The sequence below is a fragment of the Cricetulus griseus genome (genome assembly GCF_003668045.3).
Source record: "Cricetulus griseus strain 17A/GY chromosome 1 unlocalized genomic scaffold, alternate assembly CriGri-PICRH-1.0 chr1_0, whole genome shotgun sequence".
Classification (NCBI taxonomy): domain Eukaryota; kingdom Metazoa; phylum Chordata; class Mammalia; order Rodentia; family Cricetidae; genus Cricetulus; species Cricetulus griseus.
The window spans coordinates 190,804,635-190,828,326 of record NW_023276806.1 but is presented as its reverse complement, the minus strand read 5'-3'; the positions used below and the strand labels follow the sequence as shown (position 1 = coordinate 190,828,326).

Here is a 23,692-nt window from a genome sequence, read left to right as displayed (position 1 = left end):
ATTCCAAGGCATGATTGGATTCTAAAGACAAGAAGCCCTAGAGGTACACCATCAGGGCCATGAACTAACATTACCAAGCAGGAAAGGGGCTCATCACAACTGTCACCCAAACAGGACAGCTAAACCACACACCCTGATTGTGCAGACACACTATGACTTCATTTACAGAAGGTTAAAACTCAAGCTTTAGTTGAACTAGTGCCACCGTGGACTGCTGTGTCCCCAGGGGTGCCAGCAGGTTCACACCAACAGGGTGAAAGGACGGTGGTCTCATCAACTGCACACATGCCACAGCAGCTGAAATGGGTCTGAAAAACCCACCCTTGGTAAGCATCAAATCACACTGATGCTTAGCTGAAAATGAAAGACAGGAAGAGAAATAATTTTATTATAGAAATGTTTAGTTTTCAAAATATATCTTTGCAATCAAGATTTTTATAAACAGAATTATTCTGTATAGCCAGCTACCTCTGGAATCCTGTACTGTACCGAGCTGTGCTCCCTTCACTTTAGAAGGAACACCTAGGGTGTGGGAGGAAGGAGTGAGGGAGGGAGGGTGAGGGAGAGAGGGGTGTGGGAGAGAGGGGTGAGGGAGGGAGGGGTGAGGGAGAGAGGGGTGAGAGAGGGAGGGAGTGAGGGAGGGAGGGTGAGGGAGTGAGGGGAGAGAGAAGGAGGGAGAGAGGGAGGGAGGGGGAGAGGGGGAGGGAGGGGGGAGGGGGAGGAGGGGTGAGGGAGGGAGGGGTGAGGAGCATACCTTCTTTAGGAGAGAAGTTTAAGAACTGATCCACTTCATGAGGCTCCAACTTAATCTTAGGAATTATTGTCTGGCATGAGGAATCCACCTGGAAAAGGAATTTCAAACACGAGTTTTTAACTTAGGAACAGTCTTTATGGAAAGGGCTATTTGCCAACTGTGTCTTACTATGGGGCCAGCCCAGTAAGGCATGGGCTGCATTTTACCTTCTCACTGCCAAACCTGGGACCTGACAACTCTAGTTAAAATCCAAGGCTCATTATATTATTATTATTATTATTATTATTATTATTATTATTATTATTATTAATTGTTGTTATTATCATTACATTGATATTATTGGCTGTGGTGGCAGCGGTGTTAGATGAGACATTATTGGTTGTGGTGGCAGCGGTGTTAGATGAGACATTATTGGCTGTGGTGGCAGCAGTGTTATGATAAGACATTTATGGTAAAATATCCTGGTAAAAATTCAAAGACTCATAGACATCCACTTTGTCCTACCCCGCCATACTCTTCGGTGACTGATGACAATATCTAACTATAAAACACCCACCAGGGGACGGAGAGAGGGGAGCATGAGGACAGGACCCTGAACTGTTAGTTACATACATACTTCAAAACCAATGAAGGCCTGAAGAGGCGGCTCAGAGTGCTTGCTGCTCTTACAGACCCGGGTTCAGTTCCCAGCACAGTGACTCACAACCACCCGTAACTCCGGTTCCAGGGGATCCAAAGGCCTCTTCTGACCTCATTGATTTCACGTACACATGTAGCACGCACAGACACAACACATACATGCATATAAATCAACTGAACACAAACTCTTCCAGAGCAAACAGACTAACGCAGATCTCAGGAGCCCATGGGGATCTAGAGAGGGAGGCCCTGGGAAAGGAATCCTGGGGACAACTGCAACCCACATCTCCTTAGCAAGGAGGCTGTGATGTGTTTGCAGTTCTCCCAATACGCTTCCTTTCCAGGACCAGACAGGTACCACATCTTGCTGTCAGGATATGTAACTACATGGGGATTTCTGGAGCCGCTATAACGAGGCTCTGAACTCAGAACTGGAAAATACACAAGTGTGATTCAGGCCTGTCGTCATCAGACACTGAAACACCCAGGGAGAGGTTAGTACCATTAAACTCTACATTCCACAGTGAGGACAGAGCTCTTGCCTCCCTGTGATCTCCGCTAGGAACATGGTGTGTGTGAATCAGGAGGTGGGAGATCTGGCTTGGGTAAGAGCAACTCAGCAGGGTTCTAGAGAAAGAAAGGTCTATGTAGAGCCAGCATGGGCAGTCACCATAGCATGGAACGCTGTGGACTGTAGCATAGCCTCTCCCACTGGAATGAAAGCCAATGCCACGCACAGCTTTTCCCCTTCTACTGCGTTTTTAATTTCATAATGGCAACTAAGTAAAAAATGAATCATCTTCACCAATGATTGTTCTGTACGACAACTTTGAAGGTTGCTACAATCAATGTTGATAACAATGAACATATTCTTGATACACTCGTGCATGCAAACACACATAAATGCATGCGTACATACATGGCTGTTTTCCCTCAAATACATACAGCTCCTAGGATAAATGCTTTGTTGGAGACCAAAGACCTCTACCTTTTGATATCTATATTTATAAGGAAGAAAACTGGATATACCCCAGCATTCATATCCAGAGGGGACTCTTCTTTTTCAAAAGGAGTAGAAATGGCTGTGATGGTCAGAGTGACAGAGGGAACAAGCCCTGGGGGCTGCTCCTCTGTGATGGGCTCTGTCTTGACGGTGGCCGAAGGAAAGTCTGGAGACAGGTACCACTTCTCACTCTCGACTTCCTCTGTGGGGAAAGGACAAGCCACACGTGAGCACATCAGGGCACCCGGTAAAGCGAGACATGTGACCACTGACTACTCCTCAACCACAGCTCCAACAAAGGACTACTGAGAGGAGAATAAAGGGAAACACATATGTGAAAAGAGGGATACATGGATGAGGAAATTGACAGCAAGAAAAAAAGTCTCTATTTGTATATACTTGGGCATGATAAGCCTGAAGAAATGCTGGGAGAGTTACATGGAAAAGATAGAATCGGATGTGGTGGTTTGAGTAAGAATGCCCCCCGTAGGCTCGGATGTTTGAATACTCGATTTCCAGTTGGCGGGGCTGCTTGAGGTTGAGAAGGTGTGGCCTTGCCAAAAAAGAAGTGTGCCACTGGGGATGGGTGTTGAGGTTTCAAAAGCCCATGCATGCCATTTTCCAGGCACTCACTGCCTTCTTGCCTACAGATCAAGAAGCAAGCTCTCAGCTCTCATCTGTTCTTGTCACCTGCTGCCACGATTCCTGGCCATGAGGGACTCTAACGCTGGAAACATAAGCCAAGCCAACCCTTTCTTCTATAGGTTATCTTGGTGATGGTGTGTTACCACAGCAATAAGAAAGTAGCCAGTGCACTGGGCCTCCTGGGGGCAGCAAGAAAGGGGGGGGGCTCAGTACATAGAGAATAAGAAAGGAGGGACGGTTTTTAACCATGTAACATGTTACATGGTTTTGGTTTTGGTTTTTGAACCAAGTGAACATGCTATCTATTTAATAATAAATAAGTATAGTCAAAAGTAAGAAGGAGAAAAGAGGCCAATGGTTGGCAAGCAAGGATTTCTCAGGACAGAGGATTTCTCCATGATTGTCTTCTTTCTTTTTTTTTCTTTCCTCCCTCCCTCCCTCCCTTTTTTCAATTCCCACTCCCTAGTTTTTACCCTCTTCTGTTTCCCCACCTACATTTCAAATCTAACTAGACTTCCAGAGACACTGCACAGACCCCTGGGAAAGTTCTGGGTTTGCTTGGCTGAAATGGATAAAAGACTCATCTGGGGAAGAGGGCAGCGTCTTGGTGAGTCCGGGCTCTGTCTTGCTACCAAGGCCTTCATGTTGGCCCCTGGGCCTGGGGAAAGATAACTGCTAAGCAGCAAGAGAGCCAGTGGGGCTCCTCAGTCACCAGACACATGTTGCTCTGGAGTTTAAGCTGCACCAAATTGCTTCAGAGCAAATTATTCAGCCTGACCCTGCAGGAACAGTGGGTGGGGTAAGGAAGGAGAGCCAAGAGTCTGGAAACAAGCAGAGAAAAAGGAAAGGCCAGCAGTTCCCAAAGCCCACAGCCCTCAACCGACACCAGCTTACTAGGAAGGGGCACACACAAAGCAGGTGTGTTTCTCTGCTTTTTGAAAACAAGCCCCTCCCACATGGTTACCTGTAACTGTTCAGGGGTGCAAAGCAGTTCCCACTGTGAACATATACTCAAGATTTTGGCTCAAGTTTTCTTATTTAAAAGAGAGGGTGGGGCGGTACTTGAAAAAAATCATATACAGAACTGCTAAGGAGGGAAACATGGGAACAGTGACGAAAATCAAAAGTTCACAAAGACAGACTTGAACTCCATAAGCTACTTCCTTTGAGCACAGAGTAGGTTAGGTTCCCACTCACAAGGTGGTATTCTGCTTTCAGAGCGTGCTCTATAAGCTGCCCAGTGTCTTGTGTGATGGGAGGATTTCCATCCCAGGGTGTAGGCGACACCCTGGACCAGAAGGGGAGAGGAGGGAACAAAGGGCCTTTTATTGGCTGCCAGAGGAGGGAGACCACACTGCACAGACACATAGTTCTGCTGGCCAGATGGGCGCCCTGCTCGGCTTATAGAAACAAATGAACCACAGGCCCAAAGAAGACTAGTGACTCCCACAAGGAGGCTCAGAACTAGAAGACTGTCCACAGAAAGGGGTAGCACCCTTAGGACAGAATGGGGGAGTGAGGGAGGGAGAGGCAAAGAGAGGGTGTGGATCACGTACGCCACTCATCAGTGAGATGCTGAAGCTACTGCTCATAGAGATCACACTCACAGCCAAACTGAACACTGTCTGCTACCAGAAGAGGCTAGAAGGGACAGAGTAAGAAGAAATTTAGCTCTGGGTATAATAATATAAAGAGGGACACTCCTGGGAAAATGGTCCCATGCAATGATCAGCAAATTGTGAGGTAAGGCCACATGTCCTAATGTCACAATCAAAGTGACTGAGACCCGATGTAATTCACAACACACACTCTAGGCAAAATCAATCGAAGAAAGTACACTTGAGACCCCAAAGGAAGATAAAATTGGTTCTTCTAGTGGAGCAAAAATCACTGTCAACAGATAAGAGTGTGTAGAAACAGAAAGGGCAGTATTTGCTCTTCATGCCTAGCCCCATGGTCCTATCAGAAAACATAATCTATGCTGTATTGGGAGCAGAGACTACAGAGCCAGCGATGGTCCCTGACGGCAGACGGAAGCATCCTCTCTTAAAGACTATAGGAGTCATTCCAAGTGAGAAGACCAAAGATTTGCTCCCCCCCAGCTTAGATGAGGAGAAACAATTGGTATTACCATCATGCTTTCATCCCAGGACTACAGTTTAGTCCTCCATCTTGAAGACGCTCCGAGTTAAAACGAAGCCCAAACTCAAAGGCATCATTTTTATAGATGAGGAGACTGACATATGTAACTCTCCTCCACACTGCCACCTGAGGTCTGACTCCGATAGCTCGATTCCTACCAGCATTCTTTCCGTGGAGGAAACAAGCCAGTGTGTTTGTGGATGAAGATCTGTGCATAAGTACACTCTTATTTAGAAGGATGAAATGCTGGGAGCAACCAATCCATGGAGAAGGAGAGGAAGACGAGGTGGCTGATGGTCTATTTATATGGTAGGACATTTACACAGACACTGACATATTTACAAAGCCTTTTCAATAATAAAAGAAAGGTCCACAATACACTGAGGGAGAACCTTGGTATAATAACAGACTATTGATGAAGAAAAGAGATTGTGGTAGTTTGAATGAAAATTCCCCCCATGGCCCCATAGACTCATGGGGAGTGGCATTACTGGAGGTGTGGCCTTGTAGGAGGAAGTATGTCACCGTGGCATGGGCTTTGAGGTTTTAGAACCTCAATCCAGGCCCAGTGGCTCACTCTTTCTTCCTGCTCCTTTGGGTCCGGATGTAGAATTGTCTGTGTGCTGCCATGCTTCCCACCATGATGACAATGAACTAAACCTCTGAACTGTAAGCCAGCCCTAATTAAATGCTTTCCATTATAAGAACACTATTAATAAACCAAGTCAGAGACAAAGGAAACATGTCTGAACAGTAAATATAGATCAAGAAAATCATTCTGAACATTGTGGCTTTTTTCTTATTCTTTAACATTTTTTGTAGTATTTCTAAAAGCCTGCATTGGAAACTATTAATACTATTCCCAGCTGTCACACACAGTATGTCTGCCCTGCCTCCTCTGTTGCTTTGGGATGACAATACCCAACAGAAGCTGTAGTGGACGAAATGACCCACTGCTGACTCCAGTTGGCTATCCCACTTTGTTTTAGCTTTGTTATTTCTGTGATAAAATATCCTGGCAAAAGCATCCTAACAGAGAAAAGGATTTGGGTGGCTACAGGTTTTTTTTTTGTTTTTTTTTTTTTTTGAAGTTTTTTTATTTGAATTAGAAACAAGATTGTTTTACATGACAATCCCAGTTCCCTTCTCCCTCCCATTCTCCCCTACCACCCACCACCCACTAAAACCATATCTATCACATATCCTTTCTGCTTCCCCTGGAGGGTGAGGGTGCCATCAGAGTCTATCGTATCCTTTGGGATAGGACTTAGGCCGACCCCCGTGTGTCTTGGCTCAGGCAGTATTCCTCTATGTGGAATGGCCTCCCAAAGTCCACACCTGTGCTAGGGATAAGGACTGAACTACTACAGGAGGGCCCATAGATTTCCGAGGTTTTCTCACTGAAATTGGGTGGCTACAGTTTGAAGGAAGTCCATCAGAGGTGGGGAAGGCATGGTGGTTAGGGTGTGAGGCAGATGGTCACTTTGTATCCATTAAGTAGAGAGAGAGAAATGTTGGTACCCACCTATCTTTCTCCTTTGTAGGTAATCTAGGAGCCCAACCCAATGGGTTTGGTGCTGCCCATATTTAGGGGAGTATTCTGCCTGAATTAACCCAATCAAGACAATTCCTCACAAGTATGTCCTGTGGCTCCTTTCCTAGGTGAATCTTGGTCTAGTCAAGCTATACCAATGTAAGCCATCATACCCTCCAACTGTGCCTTTTGCTATATGAGTATTCAATACCCCAGCTTTGCCCTGTAACTTAACCTAACCAATGGCACGTTAGCGTATTAGTACAGCAGAATCTTGAAATGTGTTAGCTAAGATTGGGTTTATGTTCTTATGGTTTTACCACCACATAAGAAGGATGTGCTGAGATAATTGATCTCAGAGGAAGGAGCACAGTCTCACTGATCAAAGGCATGCTACGGTGAGGTGAGACAAGCAATCCAAGTCTCTGCTAGCCTTGAGATGAGAGTGAATGTAGCTGCAAGAAGCAGTGGCTAAGCTGATCCCATGTCAATCACTCAATCCCCAGTAGTAGAAATGCACAAACTCTAGTAATAAACTGGTTTTTATTTCAGGTACTGAAATATAGTTGATACAGTGCTTACCTAGAATATACAAAGCACTAAGTGTGATCCTCAGTACCACATAAACACTGGTAATCCCAGTGCTCAAACTCAGGAGGCAGAGGCAGGAGGATCTAAAGTTCAAGATCATCCTTGACTATAGACTAAATTGGAGACTGCCCTGGAATAGACTGCCCCACATACACACAGAAAGTAAAAGTATGGGGTTTGAGATGGCCTCTTAGACAGCATAGCTAGCTAATATAACATGGCTGGGATTATGACATTGGAATCTATTGAAATAGGATAACTGCATTGATTTTTCAGAATAACACCTCTTAGTCATCAACTGGAGACTGTGTCAATAAATATTTGGATGGGCTGGCAGGTGGCTGAGCAGGACAGAGCACTTGCCCCCCAAGCCTGATGACCTGAGTTCAATTCCTAGAACCTACATAAAGCTGGAAGGAGAGCCAACTCCTAAAAGTTGTCCTCTGACTTGCACTTGCATGATTAATAAAAATATATAAATACTTGTAGACTGGTCAATCAGGCCCTCCAGGTGCATTGTAAAAGAACTGATCTCAGATTAAGCAAGTGCAGTCGGTGTGGTTGAAATTCGAGAAGAGAGCTTGCATTCCCAACTCTTGGCTGTTGACCTAAATTTTTTCCCCTATGGAATTAAATATCAAATTAGAGAAAAGAAAATTGCAAATGTAACCTGTAAGGCAGCAGGTTAACAAAGGATAGAATGAGAAAAGGAGTGGGCTCTGCAATTTTCCCAGGGACTTAGTTTTGCAGTTAAATTTTATTGGCAAAAAGACCACTGAGGCTTAGAATTGGATGCATCCTCAGTTATTTGTATAACTGGAATGTATGTGTGTGTGTGTGTGTGTGTGTGAGAGAGAGAGAGAGAGAGAGAGAGAGAGAGAGAGAGAGAGAGAGAGAGAGAGAGAGAGGAGATGAAATACTAGAGTAACTTCACTAATTCTGCATTCAGACTTTGAACAACAACAACAAAGGTGTTTTTCTGATTTGTATCCACATGCCTTTTCAGTTTCATTTCAAATGAAAGACATCTTCCCCTAATTTTAATAGTGCATATTCTGGATGAAAAGCACCCCCTATAGCTTCAGACTCTGTTTGTACAGCTTCCCCTAAAGGTCAAATTCCAAGGCTTCATCCCCTGAGCATCAACCTTAGCTATCAGCAAAGATGAAAAGACACTACTGTCTCATGGTAGGGAACAAGTCTTTCCCTGAGCTCAGAATGGAACAATCATCAACACCATGATGCTAAATGACTAAAACATCAGGTGGCCTTGGAGACCAAAGGACAGAGCTGCTTAAAGCCAATTAAATGACAGCATCAGGAGTAAAGCCTCACTCATTTCCACGTGCACAGTCAAGTAACCCTGCACGAGACCTGTGTTTTATAGACAGATGCACAGGCATGTGTGTGAACACACACACACACACACACACACACACACACACACACACACACACACCCACACACACACACACACACACACACACACACACACACACACACACACACACACACTATAGAACACAGAATAGGAGTAAACACATATTGTTAAGAGAAATTACTTGGTACAAATAGGATCTATGACAAAAAAAAGTCCTACATGTATCCATCCATCATCCAAATCATATACAGAAATTGAAGTATCTAAGCTACATATGTCTTCTCTAAACCTTCATCTTATTTGTTTGACAAATCGTATTTTTTTTCACATAAAACTCTCCGGTGCTCGGAGAGCTGACTCAGTGGCTAAGAGCACTGGCTATTCTTCCAGAAGACCTCGGTTCAATGCCCAGCACTCCATGACAGTCCATAACTGTCTGTAACTCCCGTTCCAGGAGGACCTAATGCCCTCTTCTGGCCTCCACAGGTTCCAGGCACACAAAGTGGTGCAGAGATGCACATGTAGGTAAAACATTCAGACTAACAAAATAAGAAAAAAGAGTAATCTCCTTTAAAAATGCCAAGGCTGAGGTCTGGAAGGCAGGAGACTGTGGGGCAAGAATACCATGAAACAGGTCAGAATAATGAAAAAGCCGTGGCCTACTGTATGGAAGCCAGCAGCCTGGCTGTCCATGGTGCCCTAAAATGAATTCCTATATATAATGGTGTGAAGGTGTTTGTGACAGGAAAATCAGCAGCACTGTAAGTATTTGCTATGGGCTAGGTATTGTTCTAAGTCCTTTGAAATATTAACTTAGTCCCAAGAGTAACCACAGAGGTTAATGTAAGTATAAACTCCCATTTTCAAAACAGGCAAACTGCACGATGAAGCCATTCGCCCAAAAGTGTACATATAGCTGGTGTGTGTGGCAGACCTGGAACTCACACAGAAATGCATCCCATGGCCTGGGCTCACTATCATCTGTACACACTGCTTTCCAAGGGAGCGACAGTTCGATACAGCCTAGGAGGGTTATATTTTAATAAATGTTCTCTTTGAGGCCTTAAGTAGGCATAGGAAAAAATAAAATACTGATCACTCCGATACTACAGGCCACTGATCCATGTATATGAAGAAACATTGTTTAAGACCAACTCATAATAGCTAAAATGTGCTGTGCTTAGTCTTTGGCAGACACCCGCCCTGTGTGGCATGGACCTCTGAGACCAACACAATCGGCTACCTGTCACTCTGTGTTCTTTCTGTGCCTGTGTACACAGAAACTCTTCCCTCAGCGCCTGTCATTCCTATCACAGCCACTTGGTAAATTATGTATTTAATTACAGAGCAATCCACAGCAGAACAATAGCAATAATAGCTGATACTTATTTTGGCACTTGCAAAGTGACAGGCACCATTCTAAGTGCTCAATAAACATTAACTCAGTGAAATCCTCCAGCAATGCTGTGGGGGTAAACATTATATTCTCATTTTAAAGATCTGGATGGTGAGAATAAAAGACCGAAGCAACTTACCCAAGATCACGTCATTCATAATCTGGGCAGAGCCCAGACTCAAATCTACACAATATGACTCTAGAGATCCGTGCTGCACTTGACTGGTGGTCTGCTTTCAGACTCACAGTTTCTCCTTCGGGATGTTGTGTTTAGAGCACAAGCCACATAAGTATCCACAGAACACAGGGCTGATTGGAAAAGGCTAATTTAGTAAACAGATGCACACAAAACTGAATAATCAAAGTAGTTCTACTCGACAGATGGCTGTCAACTTTGCTGTTGACTATACTATCTGGACTGCAGTGTTTAAGCAAAGGAGTCACCATTTTACTGTTTTAGGGGCAGCACTGTTGTCTTTTTCAACTGCGTTCCCTAGTTTGGCCTGCCCAAACACAAGCAGGCTCTTCCATCATCCCACCCATGGCAGAGGACCAGAATGAAGCAGATGCTGAAGACGCCATCCTTCCCTATCCCTCTGGGATGACTCACACAGATTCTCTTGACACCAGCTCAGAGTAAATGTGATTAGCTATTTATCTCATCTCTGTGTCTTTTTTTTTCTGGGTCCCACTTCCTGGAAACATGTCAACACCAAGATCCCTCTAAGGCTACAGACCTAAGTCACCTATGGCTCACCCTTGCCCTTTCCTCACACACACACAACCCTGTGCAAATTCTGCAGCCTGTTTCTCTAATCCAACAACAGCGGCAACAAAACCCCACTTTATCTGCCGTCCACGTCACACACCTGCTCTGCAGGCAACTCTCTGTGCACCTCTTCCCTGCTCTTGCAACCTCAGCAATGAGCCATTATTCTCACCTTTGATTCTCCAGCAAACACTTCCTTCTTTGCTCCCACCCAGTGTCCCAGTCATCCCACAGGGCTCAGTTCCTGGGTCCTTTGCCTCCCACAGCCTGTGACATACTCCCCATGTGACTTCACTGCAGCACCAGTTATTCACCTCCAGCTCACCGAGGACTTGCTTCCTTTGTAACTGTGAAAACAGTCCCATAAATTTAAGACATCAATACTTAGCCCTGTCTTTAGCTTTTGCAAACCCTAAGAAGCCCCAGTGGATTGATTCATCAGCAGGACAATTGGTCACAGGGATGTCCCTGGTTTCTCCTGAAACAGCAATAGTTGCTCTTTTGTATAAAGATTTACTTTTATTATTAACTTTTAAATTGTGTGTCCAGGTCTGTGCTGCGGGGACTGGCATGTGCACATAGATGCAGTGTCCGTGACGGCCAGAAGAGGATGCCCTGGAGCTGGAATTTACCAGGGGTTTTGAATCACCTAATAGAAGTGCTAGGAACCGAACTCTCCAGTCCTCTGCAAGAGCAGAACCTGCCCTTAACCACTGAGCCATCTCTTCAGCACCCTTTAGTTAGTCTCTCAATCCAGCCCAAATAAAGTTTCCTTGGCACAAATGTATTATATATCTCTTGTTATTAACCTGCTGACATTTACTCTATTCTTATACAACCTTGGAGGGCAGAGGCCACATCAAGTTCACTCTGAACGCCCCAGTCTATCACTATTAAGTTTCTCCTTCAGTAAAAACACTGAAATAAAAGAACAAAGCAAATGTGTACCTTGTGCTATAGTTTTCAGATTCTTCAACTGCAAGTCACATAACTGAAAGTGAGAATCATGACAAATTAGGTGACTGTAAAAGGCTTCTGAATGCACAACAGACAGAAATTGATTTTAAAAAACCAAACTTAGCGGGGCAGTGGTGGCGAAAACCTTTAGTTCCAGCACTCGGGAGGCACAGACAGGCAGATCTCTGTGAGTTCGAGACTAGCCTAGTCTACAGAGTGAGTTCTAGGGCAGCCAAGGCTACACGGAGAAACCCTGTCTCAAAAAACCAAAAAACATCAAACTTATACTGTGGTGGTTTGAATGAAAATGGTTCCCATGAGCCCATAGGGACTGGCATTATTAGGAGGTGTGGCCTTTATGGAGGAAGCGTGTCAGATGGAATTGGCTTTGAGCTTTCAGAAGCCCAAGCCAGGCCCACTTTTTCTTCCTGCTGTTTTTAGATCTGGATGAAGAAATTTCAGCGGCTACTGCTCTAGAACCATGCTGTGTGTCTGACTGCAGGCCACCACCATTCCCACCATGATGACAATGGACTAAACCCCCGAACTGTAAGCCAGTTCAACTTAAATGTTTTCCTGTATAGGAGTTGCCGTGGTCACGGTGTTTCTTCACAGCGATAGAACCCCAACTAAGACAGACACTGTATCAGAGGTGCTTCTGCAGAGTTCACCCAGTACTACCCGAGTGACTTTTCTGCAGCTCTGGTTCTGAACACACAGTGTGTGTGCCTTGCACTGTGCAGGCTGTTCCACCACGGATCACCAGCCACTGAAGCCCAAAACTCCTCAGCTCAGATTCAAAATCACTGTGTGTCACGGGCAGCAGTGTTTCCAGTGTCCGTGCAAAGTTTCTTGCTCCTACAGAGACAGAATGGTTTAATTATACAAAACAAAGGCTTTTAGTATTTCCCAATGTCACTCTTCAACCTTTAAGTATCAAATTAGCATATCTTGGGGTTCTATTGTGTTAGTGTGCTTAATTTTAAAATTTGCTGTTGGAGTTTCTTCTGAAACTTGAGTTTTATTTTTTTTAATTATTTAAGTTTATTTTATGTGCACTGATGTGAAGGTATCAGATCCCCTGGAACTGGAGTTACAGATAGTTGTGAGCCGCCATGTGGGTGCTGGGAATTGAACCCAGGTCCTCTGGAAGAGCAGTCAGTGCTCTTAACTTCTGAGCCGTCTCTCCAGCCCCTTGAGTTTCATTTTTAAAAAACTGGTTATGGGCTAGAGAGATGGCTCAGTGGTAAAGAGCACTGGCTGCTCTTCCAGAGGTCCTTGAGTTCAATTCCCACGATATGGTGGCTCACAGCCATCTATAATGGGATCAGATGCCCTCTTCTGGTGTGCAGACATACATGTAGGTAGAGCATTCATATATAAAATATATGAATTCATAAATAAAATATAAAATTCATATATAAAATCTCTGAATGAAAATGGTTAGATAAATTTGACTTGGGATTAGGACATGATTTCCAATAATTTCTGAAGAGACTTAAACATTCTTTTACCAAGCTGTAGTATATATCCATGCAAAACAGCACTCTCAGCACTGATAATTTAAAAAGCAAAATATTAATCAACTCTGAAAACACCGAAGACACATTACACCTTGTAGCATTTGGCCAAATATATAAAATATACTAATATAAAAAGGAACAAGTACAGCCAATTCTCCTTAATTGAATATTTATTTGCTTTTGTCTTTAATAAATGGTAAAATTACATGTATACTAAAGAACTGTTTTAAAATCCATTTATTATTTATAATGGTAAATATTTGCTTCATATGACTATTTTTATATACCTATATACCAAGGGCCACACAAAAATTTCTTGAGCAAGAAGGTGCCAGTGAGTGGGGAAATTTTAAGAGGGCCAGCTACGGTGTGGATCATGTCTTCCAGTGTGCATGTGTTTTGCACACAGTCTGGCACTGTAAGAAGTGCAGCCTACGGGGTAGGGGGGTGTCAGTGGGTATATGTTCTTCTAGGGGATCATGGGACCCCTGTCTCATCTTCTTCCTCGTTTGCCTTCTGGTCCCAAGGTGAGCAATTTTGTTCCACCATGCATTTCCACTGTGATGTGTTGCTTCACCACAGACCCCTCAGCAACTGGAGACACAATGGAACCTCCAAAGATGCCAAACAAGACCACTTTCCTTAGAAGGTGACTACATCAGGTATCTGGTATAGCAGCAGAAAACCCGATAATAAACCCAACAGCCCAATCTGATTACGAGGGAGCATGACCCCTAATAGGCACTAATGATGGTGACCTCTAGGGGTGACACACAAGGTTGCTCACCAACATCACAGGCATAGCCAGGAACATTTTACTGGGGAATTTCTTTCAGCTGCTTCGTTTTTCTCCTGTTTTCACTTTACTGTTTTTGTTGGACAAGAAGCACTGTTGTCAACAAGTCAGCAGCCTGTACCCTGAGGAGAGGTGGCTGAACAGGGTGGACACTGTCTCAAGTGTGCATGAAGGTCAGCCACATTCCCGGGCTTGGCTTCTGTGGCCCGAGCCCCCATGAAGCTAACTCTGTGGCTGCGGTGTTTCAGTTATCTCTGAGAAGGATGGTCCCACGCTGCAGCAGACCAGGGTTTCTTAGCTTTTTATTTTTAGTCATAGAACCTTTAAAGAAGCTAAGAAAGTTATCAAAGCCCACAGTATGGCTTGGTGGGTGAGACACTTTTATGTAAGCCCAGTGGACCTTAGTTTGATTCCCCAGGACCAACTCCCACCTCGGCATTTGTGGAACGTGTACATGTGCACACACATACTCCATATACACACATACATACTCCATATACACACATACCATACACACAGACTTTCCATATACACACATACTCCATATACACACATACCATACACACAGACTCTCCATATACACACATACTCCATATATACACATACTCCATACACACACATACCATACACACATACTATATACACACATGCGCACACACCATACACACATACACCATATGCACACATACCACACACACAGACTCTCCATATACACACATACCCCATACACACATACCATATACACACACTATATATACACATGCACACACACACACCATACACACATATACCATATGCACACCTACCACACAAACACACACAAAATATAAAAAATAAAGTTATAAAGCGTTGTACCAGGAAAGTTAATAAACTTAGATAGCCCCAAATTTTGTGCACAGTTTTAGGGGTCCAGAGTTCACTGGATAGAGTACAAACATCCATTTGCTCTGTATGATTGCCCTGGGACTGGGGGGAGGGGCATAAGGGGGAGTAAGAGGAATAGAAAGGGAAGACAGAAGGGTTATGGCAGGAGGAAGAAGGGGAGATGAATAAAAAGGACTTTCTAGGCTAAGCCTCTACTTAGCTGTATGCCCAGCACTGCCTTCAAGCTTAGGAGCAAATGACAGAAGAGCAGCATTTGTCTGAGTAAAACTGAACAAGGAGAACTGAATTACTGGTTTTCCCAAGAATGAAATTCCCATTGTCCACCACTAGACGTTAGGGCTCCTGGTATTAATTCAGCTATTGGTTACTAAGAGGTAAGGAATATTGCATTTGGTGCCAACAGCTGTTCTTATACACTATGTGTCCATGTGTTTCCTAAAGAGAAATCAGACTTTATCAAGATGGCCATCGGCTCTGAATGCTTGGACCTGGAGGGGTTGACTCCTCCTTTCAAGGACAAGGTATCGCTCAAGAGAAGAAAATAATATTGTTACCACACACTTGCCATTCTCAAACCTCAGCAACACAACTGAAGCTAAGACCAGGCGAGGCCGTTCTGGATAAGCCTACCCCATCTCCACTCAACCATGCCTTTGACGGCAAACATTTCAAACAATTCCTACCCCGCATTAGCATCTCCTACTTATAAACATGAGAGAAAACACCAGAACTTCACAAAGATGAACTGTGGACTGTACGCCCTTACAAAATCCATCCGAACCCCCTCTGCCTCTTTTTAGCAAGTAGCAGCATAGCCTGTCACAGCATGAAAGCTACCAATAGAGCTAGGTGCCAGTAGGGGGATGCAATGGTGTGTCCTTTGGTCTTATTATAGGCAAGGCCTTGTCAACAAGATCTGCTGACTGTTTCTGCCACATTGGGTGTTAGTGTAGGTGCGAGTATGATTCCTTTATGTTGCCCGTAAATCAATGAGAACAAAAGCGGAAGAGACCAGTGACACAGTAGAAAGATGGCTGTCCTCTTACATTTGCTGTGTTTCTTGGTTGTGCTTTGAAAGTCTGTACAGTTGAATGGGTCTCCTAGTTTTAACTCCCCATCCCCAATTCTATTCGGCTCTTTTGCTTTCTGGGAGTTCTCCAAAGGGATGTCTTCACCATGACTCATTCCCAAACTACCAGCTCCCATAATGAAACCCCAAATCCCCAGTATGGCTGAAATGTCCACGATGAATTCAGAGTCCTTTTAACAAGAATTAATGACTATATAGATGACTCAAGTAAGCTGCTCAGCTAAGAAAGCCTATTCCCTGACAAGATGGTCTCCAAAGTGAGCCAAACAGTAAACTGGGGGAGGAAGTCCAAAAACAGAGAAAAAAATCAGCAAGGAAATCGATATACTGAGAATGAACTGAGAGAAGTTCTCTAATTCAAAGAGTCAACCAGTCAAATAAAAGCTACATCAAAAAGTGTCAGCACCAGGCAAGCCTACACAGAGGAAGGAATTTCAGTGGCGGAGGACAACGTAGAAACAATATGCCCAGACACAGACAAAGGAAGACAACTAATGAACGGGACAGGAAGGAACCCCAGACCTTTGGAAATCTGCTCTGTGAACAATCTTTTCACTGCGGATCTTTTTTCAAAGGGCCGGTACGTCCTGGCCTTCTGCTCTTCTGCTCTCCATCTGAGGCCCTGGAGTAAGCTCCAGGGGGTTGACTCCAGGCAGCAAGCCAAGGCCCAGTTGAAACTCTGCTTCATTCAGGCTACTCTTCCTGACTCCTCAGTGAGTACACTCTCTCTCCTGGAAACTCCTACAGTTTAATTTCCTCTTGGAACACTGCTCAAATTCTGCCTAATATAGTATTAGGTACATTATGTTTTCATCAGACCCCGAGTTCCTCCTCACAGGCAGGGGCTATGTTTTACTGCTGTGTTTCATTAGTATCTAAGCTCAAGTCTGGCACACAGTAGGTGTGCAATGACCTCCATGTGGATCTGAAGCAAAGTTAGTCTGCTGAATTTATTAGAGCATTTCCAAGTTGGGTGTTCTGAACAGCAAACTACAAGTGTGAGACACGTACCTGGTTTTCTCTTTTCCACAAGTCCTTGTTGGTGTCACCTCTGTACCTTCACTCAGATTTCAGTGAACTGCCCCTCCCTCCCTAGATGCTCCTTGTCCATTCTATCTTTTTCATATGTCATTGAGTGGCACCTGAAAAAACTGCTATGATATTGATTTGAAAATGAGCCATAAAGCATAAGCAGCACACCTACTTCTCTTTGGCACCATGTCTGATCCTGCAAATGAAAACTGCCACCAGCCAGGAGCTAACACCGGTGAATCCCTGCCTCTGTTGTATGTGCAGAGAGGCCATGAGCGGAACAGAGCAATTGCCTCCATGAGTTTACCCCATGGTTAGAAACGGATGTTCCATCTCCAGTGTCTTCTTTTTTTTTTTTTTTTTTAACAACTGGCCATACAATTCAATAATATAAATATTCATTGGACATCTTCAAAGTACCAAACATAATGCCAAATGCAAGACACAGAATGGAACTTGCCCTCACTCAGCTCAAAATATAGAAGAGACCCAATAATTACATGGGTAACTGAAAATACGATAACTAATAATCTCCAGGCAAATAAAAAGTATTAAGTATTATGTTTACAGTTAATTTCTGTCCCCTAAATAATTATAATCTGGGGCACATTCTCTGGGCCTAGCTGATGCATAAAAAACAAACTGGCAAAAACCAAACAACCCACTAATAAGCTAAGTACCTACTAAATTTTGTCTAAGTGCCTACTAAATTTTATAGGCTGGTAAACTGAGAGACAGAGAAGATGGCTCAGTGGGTAATGGCAGTTTCAGCTAAGCCTGACAAGTCCAATTCCTGGAACTGACGTGGTGGAAAGAGAACCAACTCCTGCAAAGTTTCTGTTGACCTCTACATACGAATGGTGTATGCACACTCATGCCCCCCCCCCCAGTAAATAAAGGTATAAAAACATCCTCTACAAAGTCTTACTGAGTACCCTGTCCTCTTGCAGATCTCAATTGTAAATAACAGCTGCGACAGAGCTAAGAACTTTCTTGCTATCAGCGAGACTCCAAGAGACAATGAAATCTATCAAACTGAATCCTCAAGAGAAAACATGAAAAGTCATTCTCACTTCGTTTTGCACAGAGGGAAGCTGGCCTGGAAAAATGAAATGGCCCTAATGCAAAGCCAGTCAGTGGTAACGTAGAATTTGGAACAGGTGTGACTAACTTGGACTAGGGTTGCCACATGTACAATGTTTTCATAATCAGTTGTCTGCTGTCCGTTTCTAATCCTCCCCTCCTGATAAATTCTTAGAGAGCAATGGATATTTTTTTCTTTATATTTCTTCAGGGCCTAGAATATGAACATGAGAGCCACTGGCCCAATGGATGAAAAGAGTGTGTAGCACAATAATACTTGGTAAAGGAATCCAGATACAAAGAAATCACTTCACAGTGTGGTTGTCAGCATCCAAGACAGTCTCCCATGACAGCACCTCCTGGCAGACGCCTTCTTGTGCAATTCCGTACCAGGATGAATCCGTGCTATCCTGACGGGCTGTGTCAGGAAAGGTAACTGACAGGAGGTCTCTCACTTGTGGGAGAGGGCAACATTCCCAACATTATTGGGAGACCCATCTAAAGGGCTATCAGTTTACCACCGATGGCTTGTCGACTACTCTAGAGAGCTGCTTTTAGGGTGGAGTGTCTAACCCTGGGAATGTCTTGGCCAGTATCTGATTCTGATCTCATGATAAATTATGAGCCAAAACCACACAAGTATCACAAGGGTATAAATGGCCTTTCTAAGACATTAATTTTTTTTGGGGGGGGACGGGATATTTGTTACACAGCATAAGTGGCTAATGCAAAAGACATGGAAGATTAACCCCACAAATGAAGAAGGGCTAGAGATAGAGATTTCAGAGGAATTACGAGACAAATATAGACAAAGCAACGACAAGAACACGAGGAACCTTGCATGAAGGCAAGTACATCCCCACAAAGAATCTCAGAGCTGGAAGAAATCTTAACAGTCACTTTGTCCAGCCACTCACCAAAGGTCCATTTAAAAAATAATAAAGTTAACTCAGGGCTTCCATGAATTTAACCTGAAACCCAGACAACTGACTTCCTTGAGCTGACCTGCACATAGTGAGGAGTGGGCACACAGCATCTCCCCATTATCTGTGCATACTCCCTGCTGTTTCAGTTACCTACAGTCAATCACAGTCTGACCATGTTACATGGCAAGTGAGAGAAATAAGCAATCCGTACATTTCAAGTGACTTGTGCTGTACTATGTTGCTATAGCAACACACCATCTGTGATGAGGTTAGGGGAGAAGACGGTGCTAGTCACAGCAGAGAGCATAGTCTGCACCTCATCTGAGGGCATTTCTGAAATGAACCGAGCAAACTGCAGGAGGGGGCAGGCATTGGGAGCAGAACATGATTTGTTGAGAAGCTATGCAGTAGATGTTGCTCTGAGCTTTTTAAACACCCCCACTTTACCTGCAAAACAGCATTATGTCCTCAAATCAGCTCAGTTCCCTTTTCCTTTCTTTCCCGGAGGCATTGCACCTCATCCTACTGGATGACAGGAATAACTGACAGACCCCAGCAGAGGGCTAAGTCCTCACGCTCCTAAACTCCCCACAAAAGAAGGAAAATCAGATCATCCGGGTGAGGCTCCGGCAGGCTAGAGAGAACCCACTACCAGATTTCCAGCGTCCCTTTCACCAGCACTCAATTCCCCCACTTTGATTAGTGTGACTCTTCAAGCAAGAATGCACCCTAGAGGAGAATGGGACTCTTCACACTCACAACATCCCGTGTCCTGAGAGAAAGGTGTGTTACTGGTACCCAAGTTCATTATTTTAGAAGCTGGTAATGAATTCCCCGGGAGGAGTGGCCCCGCCTTATGCATGTGGGTAGAGGCATTGGCCTTTAATCACAGGGAAGTATGAGGACATGCATTATGTGGGGAGCAACCTGTAAAAGATATTGCCACACACACATGGTATGTAAGGGACTCAGAACAGAACCCAAAGAGATCAATTTAGTGACTACATCTCACTGTGTCATCCTCCTGTGGGGAGAGATCATATGCTGAAATTAAAACAAGGAACAAGGTCTTTAAAGTTTACTTAGAGCACTTCAAATAAGTACTGGCTGTCCCTCTAAGAAAATAAAACAATTCAGGGGTGTGTGTGTGTGTGTGTGTGTGTGTGTGTGTGTGTGTGTGTGTGTGTGTGTGTGTGTGTGTGTGTGTGTGTGTGTGTGTGTGTGTGTGTGTGTGTGTGTGTGTGTGTGTGTGTGTGTGTGTGTGTGTGTGTGGTGTGTGTGTGTGTGTGTGTGTGTGTGTGTGGTGTGTGTGTGTGTGTGTGTGTGTGTGTGTGGTGTGTGTGTGTGTGTGTGTGTGTGTGTGTGTGTGTGTGGTGTGTGTGTGTGTGTGTGTGTGTGTGTGTGGTGTGTGTGTGGTGTGTGTGTGTGTGTGTGTGTGTGTGTGTGTGTGTGTGTGTGTGTGTGTGGTGTGTGTGTGTGTGTGTGTGTGTGTGTGTGTGTGTGTGTGTGTGTGTGTGTGTGTGGTGTGTGTGTGTGTGTGGTGTGTGTGTGTGTGTGTGTGTGTGTGTGTGTGTGTGTGTGTGTATGGTGTGTGTGTGTGTGTGTGTGTGTGTGTGTGTGTGTGTATGTTTGTGGTGTATGTGTGTGTGTATGGTGTGTGGTGTGTGGTGTGTGTGTCTGTGGTGTGTGTGTGTGTGTGTGGTGTGTGTGTGTGTGGTATGTGTGGTGTGTGTGCATGTGTGTGTGAACGTGTGTGTCTATGAATGCATGCACATGGAGAACTGGGAAGGCAGAAAACACAGCAAACAAAGGCTTGTAAAGTAGCGATCAAGACACCTTATCATCTCTGCAGTTAGAAAAGCCCACCCTTCAACAATGCCAAGCAGCAGCATTGGTGATGAGAATAGACACAAAACAGTTACCAACAAGGGAGTCCAAAACATTCACCAAGACCCCACACATGTAGGGCCGGTCAGTGGAACATGCTGGAAAATGGCTAAGAGGATGCCCCCAGAGGTTTCTCTAGATAAGAATTGTCACAGCCATCCTGTGTCTGGAAAATGATACGATCCCTTAAAACAGCAGGCTTCCCGCACTGCTGGGTATCATCAGCTGAGAGGCCAGCTTGATTGCACATGGCTGCTCTGCTGCCCACGGCCCAAGTCAATGAGAGCAAGATGATTCGGTGACAGCAAGTTCCCTGGGATGTGGCCTAGCACAGAAAAGTACACGCTGTCCTTCTTGGCGTTTACATCCTTAGCACCAGGCCGTGGGGATGCGGCTGATGTGGGTGCTCAGAATAACAGAGCCCACACCTGTCTCCTCAACAAGCTAGGGTCAAAGGGTCTAAGGCCCTCAGGGTTCTGTTGCTCTCAATTTTTACCGTCATTGAAGCCATCGCTGGTAGCCACATGGGTGAATGGTGACTGAGCCCGGGGCTCCTCGCTCAGGGAGTAGCTGTGTTCAGCCTGGATGAGAGGCGCTGGTGATGTTGGAGATGGCTCCACCTCCATGGACACACTCTTCTCTGAGAGGAAAGGGTCATTCAGGAGCTGACCCAAGACGTTCTGGGAAAACTCATCCAGAAGTTCTGAGAAGTGCTGAAAGAAGCAGAGGAGGAAGAATTCAGGTTTTCTTGCTCTTGATCTGACATTCAACACACATACCTCAAGACAAAGAGATGTACGTGTAGTCACTTGCAAAGTCCACTTGTCTGCTTCTGTCCATCAAACCACGGCAGTGGGAGGCTAGAGAGATGGCTCGGTTGGTAAAGTGTGACTGTGCAAGCAACGGTACCCGAGTTTGATCCCCCAGTGCACACATGAAAAGACAGGCAGGGCCAGGCGGTGGTGGCGCACACTTGTAGTCCCAGCACTAGGGAAGCAGAGACAGGTGGATCTCTGTGAGTTCGAGATCAGCCTGGTCTACAAGAGCTAGTTCCAGGACAGCCTCAAAAGTCACAGAGAAAGCCTGTCTCGAAAAACCAAAAAAAAAAAAAAAAAAAAAAAAGGAAAAAAGAAAAAAAAAAAAGAAAAGAAAAGGCAGGCATGGTGGCACATGTCTGCAATGCCAGTGCTGGGGAATCAGAGACAGGTGGACTCCAAGGGCCTGCTGACCAGTCAGACCTAATTGAGGAGACCCAGGTCCCTGTAAGAGACATTGCCCCAAAGGTACGGTGAATAGCCCCTATAGGGTTGACCTCTAGCCTGTGAGTACACATACACACACACACACACACACACACACACACACACACACACACACACAGGCGCGCACGCGCGCGCGCGCGCGCGCGCGCACTTATCGTAACTTATTATTCCTTGACACTTTGTGGGTTATCTGGGTGAGGAACTGACTTAATTGAGGTCCCATGATACAGTCACAATGCTTGGGTAAGGGCTAAGCTCAGGCAGCTGGACACCTGGGTCCTCATTCAAGGAAGCTGGCAGAATGGTGGAAATCTTCCATGAAGAACAAAATGAAAGGTGAATGACCTCAGAATCATACATTATTGTCATACAACCTCCTTGTCTCCATGGACGCTCTAGTCAAGGCAAATGACAAATCCAACCCAGGCTCATGGCGTGGCACAACTCTATATCCTGGGAGAAAAAAAAAATGCCCAAATGCACTTGCAGATGAGTGTGGAAGGATGGTGTGAACCCCTGAGGGCCCGTGCTGGAATGATCAGCCACATTCTGTACTAGCAACATCTTTCAATAGGCTCTCCTCTATTTCCACTGAGTGAGAGGGTGGCTATAGCAAGGTGCCCAATTCAAAAGTCATAGAGGCAGTGCTATAGTCCTGATCTAGAATGTTCCCCCCAAAGTCTATGTGTTAGTTTTGGTCCTCACACATTTTGCTATTGAGAGGTAATAGAACCTTTATGAGGTGGGGCCCAGCAGGAGGTCTTCAGGTCACAGATGATCCTGGGTTCTTCTCTCTTTTTCACTTTTCAGCCACAAAATGAGCAGAGCCCTGTTCTGTCATGCACCTACACATCAAAGTACGTTGGCTTGCCCAGAGCAACAGCATCAGCATGAACCAATTAGGCAAAGAGATCAATTATGCAAAGTGACCAGTTACACAAAGGAACCTCCACAACATAAGCCAAAGGAAACCTTCTCCTCTTTTTGTATGTTAATCATATCAGGCATTCCTTACAGTCAAAGTAACTAACTTCTCTTCGTTCTCTCAACTAGATTTTTCTTTCTCTTCCATTTACTCTCTTGAACCATTTTCCATCCTCCATCTCTAGTTCTGTTAACTTCTCAGCCCCTGCCAAGCCATGAACATGCTATAGGAGTAGTCTATATGTAATGTCTGGGGTCACTATATCTCCCTGTCCACCCTCCCACACTGAAGGAGATGAAGCCCCATTAACCCTCCCTCCATCAGAGGGGTGTGACGGTGCTACGAGGAGCAGAGCAACATTTATCACTGCACTGTTGGTATATTGGACTAGATAATTCTTTTAGTTCTGGTGTAGAGGTGGTGGCAGTAGCGTGTGTGTGTGTGTGTGTGTGTGTGTGTGTGTGTGTGTGTG

The 23,692-nt window shown here is 44.8% G+C and overlaps 1 protein-coding gene across 1 annotated transcript in view; it reads right to left on the bottom strand.

Moving 5' to 3' along the window:
* The window catches only part of Creb3l2 (cAMP responsive element binding protein 3 like 2), a 121,960-nt gene that overhangs the window by 32,430 nt on the left and 65,838 nt on the right, over window positions 1-23,692 (bottom strand). Inside the window, exons 2-4 of the mRNA XM_027391464.2 lie at window positions 21,530-21,746; window positions 2,423-2,598; window positions 755-842 (exon numbers count right to left, since the gene is read on the bottom strand). Of these exons, the coding sequence (XP_027247265.1) occupies window positions 755-842; window positions 2,423-2,598; window positions 21,530-21,746 (481 nt within the window). The remainder of the gene's footprint in view (window positions 1-754; window positions 843-2,422; window positions 2,599-21,529; window positions 21,747-23,692) is intronic.